The sequence below is a fragment of the Neopelma chrysocephalum genome, unplaced genomic scaffold (assembly GCF_003984885.1).
Source record: "Neopelma chrysocephalum unplaced genomic scaffold, ASM398488v2 Primary Assembly neopelma1_91, whole genome shotgun sequence".
NCBI classification, from domain to species: Eukaryota; Metazoa; Chordata; class Aves; order Passeriformes; family Pipridae; genus Neopelma; species Neopelma chrysocephalum.
Window position 1 is genome coordinate 3,231,598 of NW_020897753.1, and position 14,603 is coordinate 3,246,200.

At 42.3% G+C, this 14,603-nt stretch overlaps 1 protein-coding gene across 2 annotated transcripts in view; it reads right to left on the reverse strand.

Annotated features, from left to right (window-relative positions):
• Positions 1–14,603, reverse strand: part of PLCB1 (phospholipase C beta 1) — a 335,327-nt gene that overhangs the window by 81,840 nt on the left and 238,884 nt on the right. For both annotated transcript variants that reach the window (XM_027693456.1, XM_027693457.1), the window contains exons 12-16: positions 13,728–13,810; positions 8,495–8,579; positions 7,839–8,016; positions 1,651–1,721; positions 992–1,088 (exon numbers count right to left, since the gene is read on the reverse strand). In XM_027693456.1, the coding sequence (XP_027549257.1) occupies positions 992–1,088; positions 1,651–1,721; positions 7,839–8,016; positions 8,495–8,579; positions 13,728–13,810 (514 nt within the window). The remainder of the gene's footprint in view (positions 1–991; positions 1,089–1,650; positions 1,722–7,838; positions 8,017–8,494; positions 8,580–13,727; positions 13,811–14,603) is intronic.

Below are 14,603 nucleotides of genomic sequence, written 5' to 3' on the forward strand. Positions count from 1 at the left end.
GTGAACAGAAAAAAAAAGACAATTTTATAGCAGCTGCATCAACTTGTCCTGCTAGGATTCACATGGCTTCCTTTCCAGAAGGCACATCTCCCTCCCACTGTGTTCTTGTAACTCTCATTAGAGCTGAAGGAGATTACAAACATCCAAAGGGACACTACTCCAGGGAACAAGCCCAGCTCCCTGTAGGATTTTGTGACCGCCTGTGTGTGTGTCTGTATAAATACCCACATGCAAATGAACAGTTGGTAACTTCTTACATGTTTATTATTCATCACAAGTAAATGCAAAATCTTGTACAGAGACATGGACTGAGGCAACAATTATCTGTCCTCTGCCAAGGCCACCACGGATCTGGAATAAATTAAAGTGCTATACACTTCCTTAACTAAAAAGCGCCAAAAGCACATTAAAACCTGTCAAAGCAAAGTGAAAAAGGGCAGGTAAACAGTAGGGGGTGGTGCACCAAGGAAGGAAAAGATGCTGCAGTGTTTACTGAGGATGCCACTGAAAGCATTCCTAGCAAGGCATCTTCTGTAAAAGTCAGCAGGGGATGAAATTATGGCCTTTCTATACAACACACAGAGGCAGGAAAAGAGTGAATTTGCATATGGGGAAGGGCACACTCTGCTTCCTCTGAATCTTCTATAAAATAGCAGAGGCAAAATAGAAGTAGGAATATATTTATTACCACCTCTCTCAAACTGCTTCAGTTACTCCTCAGTCATGGGCAACAAAGGCAGGGTAAGCACGTAATTGTCAAAAATGGTTTCGAAATGTCAGCATGTTTCCTGTTGATGAAGTTGGGTATTTTGACTAAAATAGGTTTCAAAATAAAAATGGATTTATTTGGCCAGATACCAAGGGAACACCTTCTGTCTGTGTGTCTGTATCTGACTGAGAGGAAGCCAAGCAGTGTTTCTCCAGAACTTTCTGCCAAACGCTTGCTAGGTCATTTCCAGGGGGAGGTGTTGCTCATGCTTAGCTTACTTACTTTTTGATACCTCGAATGACTCAAACTTCACAGGTTGAATGTAGTTCACCAGGTTAGACATCTCTTCCGTGGCCATGGCCTCGCTCCCAGCAGTACCCTGGGGCAGAGAGGGGAAAAAGGCTGCAGCTTGGATCTGTCCATCAGGGGCCACAAACACCAAAGCTCAGTTCCCTATCAGGTGTGGCATCTTCCCCTGACCCTGGCTCAGTGAAGGCAATGCTTCACACAGGGAGCATCACACAGTAAAGAAGAAAATTTGCCATGAAATGTAAATTTTATGTTAAACTGCTGCTATACTCATTCTTTTTATGTGACTCCTAGGGAAGGGACTGCATTACCTTTACACAGGCACAGTGCTGCTGGATAAATAATAAATACAGCTCTAAGTTTGGGATGTCAAGTTTTGCTTCCAACAACGCTAAACACACCACAAGCAGCTGCTTAAAACAGATCAGCCGCGGTGCTGTTCGTTCCTTATCTTCAGAAAATTAAAGTACAAACAAACAAAGCAAGGACGTGCTTCCAAACCGATTAACAACCAGCTTCCCAGTGCTCTGCCTCCCTCTCTCCACTGGATGGCAGCCCCGCTCCTGGTAACACACGCCAACCCGCAGCCGCCGGAACCGATCCATCCCCACGACACACATCTGCACCCTTACTTCATCCATCGACGACTTCTTACAGTCATCATCATAGTCGTCGTCATCGTCGCTCTCCATGTCTGCTTCTCCTGCAAAGTTTCAAGCAGAAGGTAATTACTGGCTGAAGCAACAGTTACAGTCACCAGCAACAAATTCAACAAAGATGTGCAAGTAGCACTGCTTGAAGGAGACTGAGCCGTACATGTGCTTTTTGTCACCGCACAAATCAAACACGCTGGTCTCGAGGGATTCGTGATTCATCCCTCTTCGGCACTAATTAAGTCCTTATTGCCTAACCAAGCTAAAACTCTTCCTCTGCAGATGTCTGAAGCTTTGGAAATCAGCACTGACAAAAGAGCGCAGTGCGTGGACACGGCATCACAAACTGCTCTGGAGAGATATTCCCATGTTCGGGGCACAGCCCCAGGGGGTGGAGATGTGAGTTCAAACTCCTGCTCTTGCAGGATCCGTGCAGGACCTCCGGTGGACGCCTCACCCCCTCCGAGGAGCTCGCACGTAACACCACGGTCGGGGTGAGGAAACCACACACGAAAGCTGATGAGATTCTCATGTGCTGTGCTATCAAGGGCTGCTCGGCAAAATCCATCTGTTCTGAACGTATCCCAGCCCGTGCACTGAGGCAGCGCAGCTGGGAGGGGCTGGCACGGGAGCCAAACTGCAGGAACGGGGCTCCAATTGCCCTGGCAGACCGCCGTGGTGTTCCTCCGTCAGGGCTCCGGCGGCAGAGCCCAGCTGCACCGGCTGAGGGCAGTGTGAGCCAAAAAATGTGAGCACGACGCAAAAGGCTCATCCTTTCCCCGAAATTGTGCTCAGAGTAAAGAGGACCAGATAAAACACATTTACTGCCTTGCTCCCAGTCTCAGTGCACTCATCAAATTCCTCTGGGCAAGACACAAGTTCTTTAATGTTAATTAACGGATGCCTCCCCTCGCCTCCAAAATGTTTTGATTTGGTTGCATCAGAAATTAAACCATTAAGGAATATCAAGCTTTCTCTTTAGAAACTCCCCCTGAGGGCCTGGCTGTCATAAAGTGTACATTGTGCATCTGAAGAAAACTCTGGAAAAGAAGATTTAACTTATACTGCAGTCACCAATCCACACCTATAAGACTGACAACTCCCCCTAAAGATTTTATTCCACAAACCTTTCAGCTTGTTTCAGCAGTGGCAGCAAAAAAAATCTGACTACTGTGCAGCATTCCCAAACCCTCCAGAGGATGGTAATTCAGTCTCAGTTCCTCCTGTCAATTTAGGGTCTAATCCAAAGCCCACTGAGTCAATAAACTGCTCTTTGTTCCAGCAGGCCTTAAATCATGCCCAGTGGGACCCTTCTGAACATGGAGAGCACATGAGTGTGCCTTTCACAACCAAATGATGACTACCCAGGCTGCATTTCCTTCCAGATGCAGATGTTGAAATGTCAGGCTTTTATTCATCAACACATCTCTTCCTGAACGTTTCATTGAAGAAAATAACACGATTGCTCAACGGGCTCCAGGGATGGCTCCAGGAACCTCAGCACAGTGCACAGAGCCAGCCCAGCTCTCACAGGATTCGCAGTGACAATCTTGGGATGGGAAGCTTTCAAATGATTTAACCAGACTGGCAAAATAACACTTTGCACAGCCCACAAAATGAGGGATGCAGGCAGATTCCAGTCAACTCGCAGTGCTGAGACACCAGGTACATGTCAGCCTGTTCTTGCTGGAAGTGTCCAGGGGGGAAAGTATGCAACACATCACTGGTTTATTTGAAAATACTTAACAGGGACACTCCCAAGGAGATCAAATCTCATTTTCAAGTTCTGCATCAGACAGCAAGACAGGGACAGGATTGCAAACACAGAATAAAAATGAGTGGTTTAGAAAGCATGACTACATCTGCATTGCCTTTCACCCAGTGGCAGGGTCCTGTGCTCACACCCAACCCTCCCTGTCACACTGCAGGGACACAAAGCCAGAGCAAGCCTTGGCCAGGCCCAGGAGATGTCTGTGCTGTGGACACCTTCGTGCTCACTGATCCCACCGTGGTGCCATCCCTTCCCAGGAGGGCACAGACACCGTGCACAGGCCACATCCACATGCATGTGAGAGCTTAAGGGACAATTAGCTCTAATGGCATAATCACAATTTGCATTTTGCTGGGGCTACAAACCCAGGTCAGGACAGGACCTCTCCACGCTACAGTGACAATAGAGAGCCCTGCTCCAAGGCTTGCCCTGCAAATAGAGACAAAAGCCTGCCCATGGACGAGGGCAGACAGAAGAATTCCAAGAAATTTAAAGGATGTTGCTCCCTAACACAACTGGTAAATTACAACACAGAAACTGTCAACTACCTGTAGGCAGAAGGGCACAGGAAACTCCTCAGTGGGGCAGTTTCAAGGACATTTTCCAGGAGCTGTCCCTAGTGAGTGGGACAGCGTGGGGAAGGCACAGAAGTGCTCCTTGGGCAATGTAATGAGTGAACAAAGGAGGCTGAATCCCAACAGGTGGGTAGAGGGGTTCCACACAGTAACACTGAATGGAGGATGAGAAGGAGAGCTGGGGACAATAAGCCAAATCCCTGTTACCAGGGGCAAGGAAGAGTGTGCTGAACATTATCCATCCTCACAGTTCCTCAGCAGCACACCAGACACTGAGAGCCTAATAAAACAAAAGGTTAGACAGGGCTTGAAATTCAGAGGGATCTGGTAATCTGCTTTCTCAGACCCCTTCAAAGTAACAGCCAGCATGGATTACGAATGTGGTACTTGCTGGTGCAGCTTGTTAGCTCTGTAACATTTAGGCAGCCACCAGCACCTCAGGGGGAATCACCTTTGGGGTTTTTTTTCCACTGTATGTCAGTGCTTGCTGATTTTTAAAAAGGAAAAAAGTAAACTTTATTCAGTTTCCTAATGGTTATTTTGCTTTGTGACAATGGGCCACGGCCTCAGCTGGCAAGCAGCAGCAAGGTACTAATGCATTTACATACACCCAGCCTAAACCCTTTTATCCAGTTTTCTATTTAAGCATCATAAAATCACGGAGCCAATTCTACCCCCTCTCCCTGTCTTCCCATGATTCTTCCCTTGCAGCACCCACAACTCTGACAAAAAACGTCATCCTATCAATGAGAAACTATTAATCTGCTTGGAAATTTAAACAGTGTTCAATTAGCAAGTTTTAGCCGCTTCCAGTATGGGTCTCCTTTTGGTGAAACGTATGGCCCTGCAGAACTGCCACTGCTCTTTCTGCACTGTAACAGGACTTGGAAAATCTTCCTTATTTACTTCTGCTCGTTGTGCAAAACTAGGCAGGTCTAAGCTGCTTGTTTGCCAAAACTACAATCTACTTCACTTTCTGCTTTGTCAGCTTTGCTGCACTTTTAGGAGAAGTTTTTTCCACTGGAAAAACTGAAGTTACTTTTTACAGCAGGTTCATGAGCATCCTGCAAGGCATTCCACAAAGCTCGTTTTGGAATTCTTTAATTATTGCTACTATATCACTTTCATATGGTGTGTCTTATAAACATATCAAAAGCCTGGTTTATTTGGGTTACAATCTGACCTCAAGCAGTGTAAGACACTTGCTGTCATAGCTGAAGTAAGAACCTCCACAGTTTTTGCACTGCTGCGAAAAAACTCATTTAGAATCTCGAGAAGACTAAATCAGCACAACTTCCTCCTGGAGATCAGCAGCAGCTCTGACAGGAGCTACACAGTCCAACAGAGTTATCTGAATAACATGCCCAGCTTGCCAAATGTAAAGATTATATTAAGGTTGGAGTAGTGAAACACTTCATGTTAAGAATCAGGCTTCCTTTCGTGAGTCTGAGGTTGCATTACAGGCGTTGGTGTTGGGTACAGAGGGGCACAAGTGCTCCAGCATCACCTGTTGCTGATGTGGAGATGCACAAAGGAATGAGAGAGTGAGAAGAAGGGTGTCTTGGTGACTGTTGAGCTCTGCTTCTCACTGGGTCTTGCCACATGGGTCTCATAAAATGGTGATTTTTCTTTTTTTCTTAAACGTTCACAGACAGCAAACTGGCACCTGATTTACAGCAGCACTGCATTCTCATAGCTCTGAGCTTTAGCTGAAACCTCCAGAACTGTGCTCTGAATACTTAAAAATTCAAAGTATTCTTGAAAAATGAGATCCTGGGTGTTCCTTGTCAGTCATCCTTAAACTGTTCCTAAGCTTTGTCAGGTTCGCCTGTCCTTAGGTGAGATTGGCTTAATTTTATTTCCCTTCCCACAGGTACTGTTCAGATAAATTCACTGCTACTTGGCAAGAGCTCATGCTCAGCCTGGATGCCCCCACAGAGATTCACTGAGGATGCAGTATCTGGGATCAAGTATTGATCCAGAGAGAGGGAAAATACTGACTAACTGCATTCTCCAAAAGAGGCACAAGTCCTCAAGGAGGAACAGGGGCTGACACCAGCACTACAAGCAGTGCATTCTGGCAGTCACGGCTCAACCAAGTGACCACATCAATTTTGCACCCTCAGTTCCAGTATTTTCTAATTTGTAAGTGTTCCTCTGCATAATCAGAGGCTGTTACAGAGGTAATACAGACATAATATTCACAGTTAATTTGTATAATTACACACTCTGTTATGGGACTGACCCTCCTGCCTTGCAGCAGCATCAACACCTGCGTTCCCAGCCCAGGTCTTTTCCTAGAAAAGCTCCCAGAGAGGCTCCTGAAAAACAAAGCTGTTGCCCTCTATGCAAAACCAGGCCCTGAGAAAGCAAAAGACATGTACTTTGCCACTGGTTCTGACCGTGTGCTGGTAACAAAAATGTAGAGTTAGGAACCCAGAGCCGATTTCAAATGGTGGAAAATCATCTGGAACACGTTTATTTTCCTGCTGCTTGGGATTTGTCTAAAGCAAATCAAGAAAATAGTCTGAAATCATCCCTGACACCAGGATAAATCTTCCTTTGAAATCCAGGCCCTTTTGATACTTTCTAAAAAACAACAGTTGAAAACTCTTTCTTTGCTTCTAATAGGATAAACAGTGTTATCCACAAACGAACCAGGATTTCTTTCTTTTTAATTCAGCTTGAGGCAAACTGCCAGCAGGAAAATTTTCAGCTCAATTAATCAGAGTTTAGAAAAAAATTACAAACAACAGAAAAAAGTTTTTTAATGGCAAATAGTAATGAACTTATATTGCAGAAGAGCTTTCAATGTGCTCTATAAGTATTCTACTGCTGAGGCATAATTTCCTATGCCTTTAAGAATCCAGAATTTCAGTCTTGACAGGAGAAGAAATTCCAGTGTGTGGAATCAGGATAAAGAGATTTTGTTGCTTGTCTTGCTAGTTGCTAATCTGCTGCTGTGGTTAGGAGCAAACCCTTACATTTTACCTTTTTCTCTGCACCTTTCTTTGTTTTTCTAGTTTGGTTTTAAGCTCTCCAGGACAAAGACCATCTCTTACTCATTTCTGTACACCAACACTCACAATGGAGCCCTGAAGACCCCCATAGGCATCACCAGAATATATAGGCATTACAGCAACCTTTATATTTCACTTCTGATTTTAAAAATTCTGCTAATAAAAGGAACAAGATAAACACAATACACTGTGCTTCCACTGGCTACATTCCCTGATGGCAACTCATGGGTAACAAATGTTTATTTGCCATATTATTTTTGCCTGTTTCCATCTCTGGAACAGAAGAACATCTTTGCACAGAGGTCTGTGATGTGACTAATGCAGGACAACTGCAGGCTGAGCCCTGGTGTCTAAGGAACAGGGATCTCATCCAGTTACCCTAAATCTCGAGACACTGCAGGAAACCAGAGCAGCTCTGCTGGGCAAGGGGTTCAGTGGGAAAGGCATCAAATAGCAGGCACAGCTCAGAGGCAACAGGAACAAGAAAACATTTGTATTTGATGTTGGGCTCGGGCACCCAGAGAAGGCAGCCAAGGGTGGAGGAGTTGGCAGCTCACTCTGCTTAATAAGCAGTGCAGACAAATGTCAGCACACATCACTGAGCTTTGGGTCATTCCATGGGGGTTCCTTAGCCCTGAGCCTTCAAAGATTCCACTCCTGGCTCAATGACACTTAGTGTTGTTTCCTACTGAGCAAGGCCCACGCTTGTGTACCTGTACCTTGCTGTAAATGGGCTGAGTTATAGCTGAAATTAAGCATTTGTGTTTTAGGGAGAAATGGATCTGTAGGTTCAACTCATACCTGCTCCGGGGGAGGAAGGTTCAAACATGCTGGATGTATCACTGCATGTGTTGGAAGCCTGCTCTGACAGCTTCTTCTTTGCACTTCCATCTGCTGACTTATGCGACTTCTTTTTATTCTTCACCAGAATTTTGTACATTAAATCCATGGGGCTTGGAAGGGGAACCCCAGCTTCAAGCTTGCAGAAAAAAAAAGAAGAGAGATTTGTCACAATAAAAGAAACAAGCTTATGACAATGTCTTAGGGCCCACATGGCACAGGGTGGTTTTGTAACCTCTGTGAGCCCCGTTAAAATGAGATGGATTTTGCACAAGATGTAACTTCAACATTAAAATGAAACAGGGCTACTGAGGGCACTTAAGAAGGAAAATGCTTTATGAAATGTCTACAGCAATAACCCAAATAAGTATTAGCTCAAATAAGAAGGCCTACATTATAAAATGAGGATCAATTGCATTTAGGAGATTACAATTCACTACATCAGGACAACCTCTGCATAAAAAACTACGCTTAAGTCACCAACAGCTCACGTTGTTTAACTCCCTCCTTTAGACTCTGCTTTGAGAGGCTGTATGTGAAGAAGAAGACAGGGCTGAAACACCTCAATCAAAATTCCCTCAGACATTTGTGATCTGACAAATCCCAAGCCACATTACCGGGTATTTTTCCAGTGGATCCATAAGCAACGCGTCTCCAAATATTAATCTGCAGTACTCTGCCATTTTTGCCTGCTGCTTAGGGCTGAGGGGAAGAAAAGAAAGAAAGAAATGAGTTCTACTAATGCTACAGAGTGAAAGCAGTAGTAATGGAATATTTAATAGCCCTAAACTAGATATAATTTCCCGACGCAATTGCTGTGAATTTTTTAGAGAGACCAAAATATATCATTCAATTATCTCGATTCCTCTGATAGAGTTATCAAAAGGATCACACACGAGGTAAAGGCACTAGTCAACTGAATAACAGTGAAATAACCATTACATGAATTTGCCTATTTCAGGCAATGTTTTTATTCAAAGTTTAAATACTTTCCCCCTTCTCTTACTTTATACACATGCCTGGCGTTCTTCTCACACAAACACCCCACAACCCCATTTGGATTTTGTCCTTTTGGTCATACCTGACCCTAAGGCATAAAACCCAAACCAGTTACCCAGAAAACAACCTCCAGTGCAGGTGTCCCAAATTTCCCAAGCCAAGGGAACCTCTCCCCTCTCTCAGAGACCTTTGTGTCTCTATAAAGCACAGCCACACAGAAGAAGGGGAAGAGGAATTACTTGGGCTGGGTTTGCCCCAAAAGCTTGTTTGGGTATGGGGTCAAATTCTTTTTTAAAAATTTTGTCTAAAATCAGATAAGAGTGTCAATTTTTACCACAGTAAATTACTTCAGCAGTTTTCATGCCACCCTCTAGAAGTAAATTGTACCTCAGTAAACTCTACCTGTAACGAATTTTCCCAAAATGCAACCAAAGGATGAAATAATTCCTGCATATCTGTGATGGAAGTTTTAGGACTGGAGATAGGTTACGTGGCTCAGAAATGTTACTCAAATCATCTTAAAATGCAGCTCAGTGCTTCAGTCACTTTCTAATTTTAGACACTGTGTATTTTTGTTACATGTGCCTGTTTAAAATCTGTAACGTCTGAGCTCAGGTATCTTGCAAGGATCCCTTTTTTGATACTCTGCTGGGGAGTCTTGATTAAAGGACAGGATTATATCACTCAATATAACTTCCTAAGCTATGGTTAATTATGATCTGCATATCATGGGAGATGCAGGAATGGTGTAAGCTGTTGTGTTACCATGGAGCTCTTTTTTTTAAGACAAAATAGAGCTGGGTATATAGGAAAAAAAATAATAAAAGTGCTCATTTTTCTCTTGCAAACCAGGAGTTCAACCAGCACTGCAGCCTTGGCTGGTCATTAGTTACCAACTGGGCACTGCAGCTTTCCCAGGGGAGGATGGGAAATAAAGATGAAGACAAGAGAGGCAGTGGAACTAAGAACCCACAGAGGAGAAGGTGATGGGAAGAACAGATCAGGATAAGACGTTCTGTTGGCTACTTCCAGCCACCAGCTCCCAAGGGAAATAAAGGCACCTCACTCCAGCAAGCAGCAGGTATGTGCTAGAAATCCATGGGTCCTTAGAGGAAATCTTATTCCAGCCTTCTCCACCAGCCAATTTTGAATTGGCTCTTAGAACCCAGACAGTTCAAAGCACATCTCCCTGAATCATCTGAGCACATTTATTGAAAATGCAGTAATTACACGTGACATCATCATTTTAAACGGGCACAGCTCCAAAAAAGCCCTTTCTACAAGAATCCCCAAAAAAAGGCACAAGTTAAATCCAATAAATTTCCAGCTATCAGCACAGCTAGAACAAATTCTTCTGCTCTCCTGTGTTTAATTACATGTTTACCTCAAAGAGGGCACAGCGAGAACTTTCATTTTTGCAAATGAGAAAAATGTAATGCAACATTACGTTGGTTCAGTGTATAAATTCCAATGTCACTGCATCCCAGAGGCAGAAAGAAGGAAAATTATGGGAAAAACGAATGGGTTTTAACGCTATATAAAAGCCCTGTGGTAGTAAATAAGGCCAAAGGAGAAAAATCTCGACACGACAAAATCACTTGTCTTTGTGAACTGGACTATATGTACAGATATTTTTGTAAGCTCCTAAGACAGAATCAAAAGTATTTAGGAGTACCAACTGTGTGGTAGTTATTTTTGGTGTTCTCTCTAATATATAAATCTATGTATGTGTTGTTGCAAGACAGTTCATTAGTCATAGTAGATTACATATCATTATTAAAGTATTTTAAAAAGTTGGAATACCAGTTACTTTTTATTTTCCCTTCTTTCAAAGTTATGAACCAGAGGAATAGATGAAACACCAGCTTTTCTACATCCACATGTTCCCCCAGTTGTGTGGGGAATTAAAAAAACCCCGAGTATTTCTTGGTCCACACCTGTTTTACTGGAAATTCTCTCAGCATTCATGTATTGTAATGAAAATTGATTGTCTGAGAAGAGCTAACTTTATCTGCTTTATGGTTTTTGCTGTGCAGACACGGACAGGTAGCACACAGACTAATTATATATGCCCCCCAAAACGTGCCAGGGCAAGGGGAGAGAAAAGTGGGAACACGATACCTGGAGATATGGAAATATAAAGAAGATTAAGGAATGTTTTCACTGCCATCATTGTATTGCCCGTACTTTGTTTTACTGTGTTTATACTATGCCTGTTAGGAAGGTCAATCACAGACCTCTTCTGGCACAACTGCACAACCACTGCTCCCAACATTCCAATTTTATCACTTCTGCAGAAATGCTTCCTCTGCCTAAGACAGAGGCACAGATGCTTCCCAGAAGAGTCTAAAATAATTCCAAGTGTAGGATGAAGAAGTGATAAAAAAATCCTGTTAATATTTGAAATAACAATTGCAGCAAGAAACCAGCACTATGAATAACTGTAATTAAATTTAATCTTGGAAGCAATCTTATATGGATACTGCTCAAGGATCACTTAACCTTTTTGCTATGTCATCAGTGCCTTTCTAATTATAGAGTGTCTGCTTTCAGATTTTGCAGATTGCTTATCTTCTTGCAAGCCCAATTTCAAACCTCAAGGTCTCCTTGAGGTCTTTTCAACATTTTCAGGGCACTCTTCTATTTTTTGACAGAACCACATCTTTTCTTAGTACTGTCTTTTTTTCAGCGTGCATGTTTTGGCTTCGGTATAAACGATGGCACACATAATGTTTTATGTAGTCTAAATGTTGTGTGCTTGCCTCTTTTTCTATAACCTTCATTGTATAAAACCAGGCAAGAAAGAATATACTAAGAGAGGAGTTATAGTAAAGAAAATAAAAAATTCTTCACAGGGCTGAAAAGATGTCAGAGAGAAGCCCTTCTAGGGAAACACAAATGAGGTGATTTACACTATTGCTAATAACCATATTTGTGTTTAAGCCAATGCCAAAGTTTTTAGGGGACCAGAATTTCACTGCTCATTCACAAAATGACTGTTGTACCTTGAAAATCAGAAGAAAAAAAAAAAAAGGTCACCCAAAAGCAGGAACTGATGAAATGGGATTTTTTTTTTTTTTTTGGACATCGATTCTATAAAACCATCAGCACTTTTTGTTAACATTTAGGGCAAAGTCCATCTCTGAGATCTAGGAGTAAAACAACATTCCAAGTAAATGAAAAGACAAAAGGAGCGTTCCATGAAATCAGGTGAAGGTTTCTGTGAGTGGCATGACTGACTGCAGATTTCTCTAGCAACTAGTGAAGGGATGGGGGGATAATTGTAGCAGTCAGTAAAATAACTACAAATCACTTTCAGCCAAAGCAAAACCAGCAAACGTACACATGGGAGTCTGATGATTTACTGCAGCAGAAAATAATAAATACCAATAAAGCCTCAGAAGGAGAAAATATTTGGTATTGGCTTTGCGAACTCGCTTTGCCAAAAACCTGTGTCATAGCAAGGCATGGAAAAGGACATTAAAGAACACACATAAGGATAATTCATTATTCCACGATTGGAGATTCCTGGAGAGAAAGGTCCAATGGTTTCTCTGGGGCAAACTGCAAAGACCAGGGTAAAGCAGCAGTAACTCTGCTCCCTCTTTGCCACGTTCCTGCAGTATCACACCACCTTTAATTTGGACAGTGCTTCACCTTACAGTTTTGAAGCCACTTTTGTACGTGGCTTACATCTGACAGGAGTTTATTTTATAAATTTCTTTCACTTCTTTACTTTCCTAAAATAGCACAGATCACCCTGGAATAGCTGAAGATTTAAGTCATAATGACTTTAAAGGAAGAAAAATGTAACCCTTCTGGTCCAAATAATTTAGATGCTGCTTCTTCTCTGCCTTACAGTAACACAACAAATGTATACTTTAACAAATCCAGAGGAATGAATACAAAACATAATACATTGGAGAATGTTCTTCCTAAAACAATGGAGAAGCAGTTAGCCCTCAGACTTTTCCTCTGCAAGAAACAAAAGTGCCAACATCTTTTCTGATTCGTCCTAAATCATTCATAGCTGGCCCCGAGATCACTTTTTATTTCACATGAAAAGAAAAAAAGAAAGAGTTCCTCAGTCCAAACTGGCCCCAGAAGTGTTGAAAATATTTCACAGCAACAAAAAAAAATCAAAACAGAAGGGAAGAGGCAATTCAAGTTAAGGCACATGTTATGTGTCAGTGTCACCCCACTTGGAACCTTGTGGTCTCTGCATTCAAAACCAACGTCAGACTTAAAAAAAAAAAAAAAGAAATCAGAACTATAATATAGAGCACTGGGACAAGTCCTGAAGTTCATTTTTTCTCTTCTTACAAAGAAAAATTGTCCTTTCTTTGTAACTAAAACAAAGAAAATGAACAAAAAACTTACGCAAACCGTTATTTTTTGGCAGAAACAAACAGTTCCTGGCCACCCCCATCATCTATTTTGCAACCCTAGAAGTCCATGGTTCTGGCCCCTACTTCTAACCCACGAGAAACAGAACAAACTCTGTGCTCAGATTATTCTTCTAGCGCAGAACAGGGTCACCAACAGGTGAAATTCTGCCTTGTTTTCTTGGAAGCATTGCTACATCCCAGCAGGACACACTGAGACTGTAAATTTAACAAAATACATCTCCCAATTATTCAAACTCTCTCATATAAAAGGTTCCAATCCAGGCAGGTTTTTAAGAACACGTCCAATTCGTCCTGATCACCTTGGTTACTTGGGCTGATACAACTTTATTTTTGGGTAAGAGCTGTTGTCCTATAATGAAGCTGTCACCAATGGATCCATAATTCCATGCCTAGACCTTACAAAAAACCAAACACCATCCAAGAAAATGTGGTAATTACTTACGAATCCACATGATTTTCAAAGGAAAGGAGGATTGGGAAGGGCGACGTCTTGAATGCACATTCAGCAATAGCTTCTATCACCTCCTAAAGAATCAAAATAAAGACAGTTACAAATTTATGGCTCTAAAGAAACAGTGGTTTAGTCCTTGAAGGCAGAAAAGACCCAACAAGGTCTGAAGTCATTCCCTAGGATCAGACCTTTGGTTCTAAACATCCCAGAAAGCTCTGGATGCGCTTTTGCCACAACCAGATTTGCCAACCTGAACTGTAATCAAATCTCAAAAATGTCTGATGGGTCTCCAGCACCACACTTCTCAAGGAATGGCTCATGCCTGCCAAAAATCAATAGTTTAAATGTAAAAACTCAGTCTCTGTGTGGAGCTGCTCAGTGCCTGGAGCCACGACTTTCATGTACTGTTCTGCATAATAATAAACATGCTCTGACAAAGGCATATCTCCCAAACATCAGCACAAGCACGTATCCATAAAATCCTCAGTTACTCTGACTCACAAATTTTAGTTCCCTCTTTTTTTTTATGACAGAAATCCCTTCAAGGCAAAAGAAAGGGAAAAAAAAAAAAAGAAAGCATTACTCAGTTCAAACAGTTGGCTGTGTAGTAATCATCAAATAAAGGACTCAGGAACTGAAACTTCCATAAAGTTTCCCTTCAGCTCTGATGGAAAATGGAAATCCAGTAAAAAAATCATTTGCTAACACTAATTTTAGTGGGTGCACAACATAGTAATGCACTCACTGTTACAAATTATGAAATGCTTCCCCCTTGGAACACAAATCTTTTTTCAAAAGAACATAAAACACCAAAGACTTTCCATATGCATTGCTGTCAAACTCTGGAGTTTCTAAGAGCCTCACACT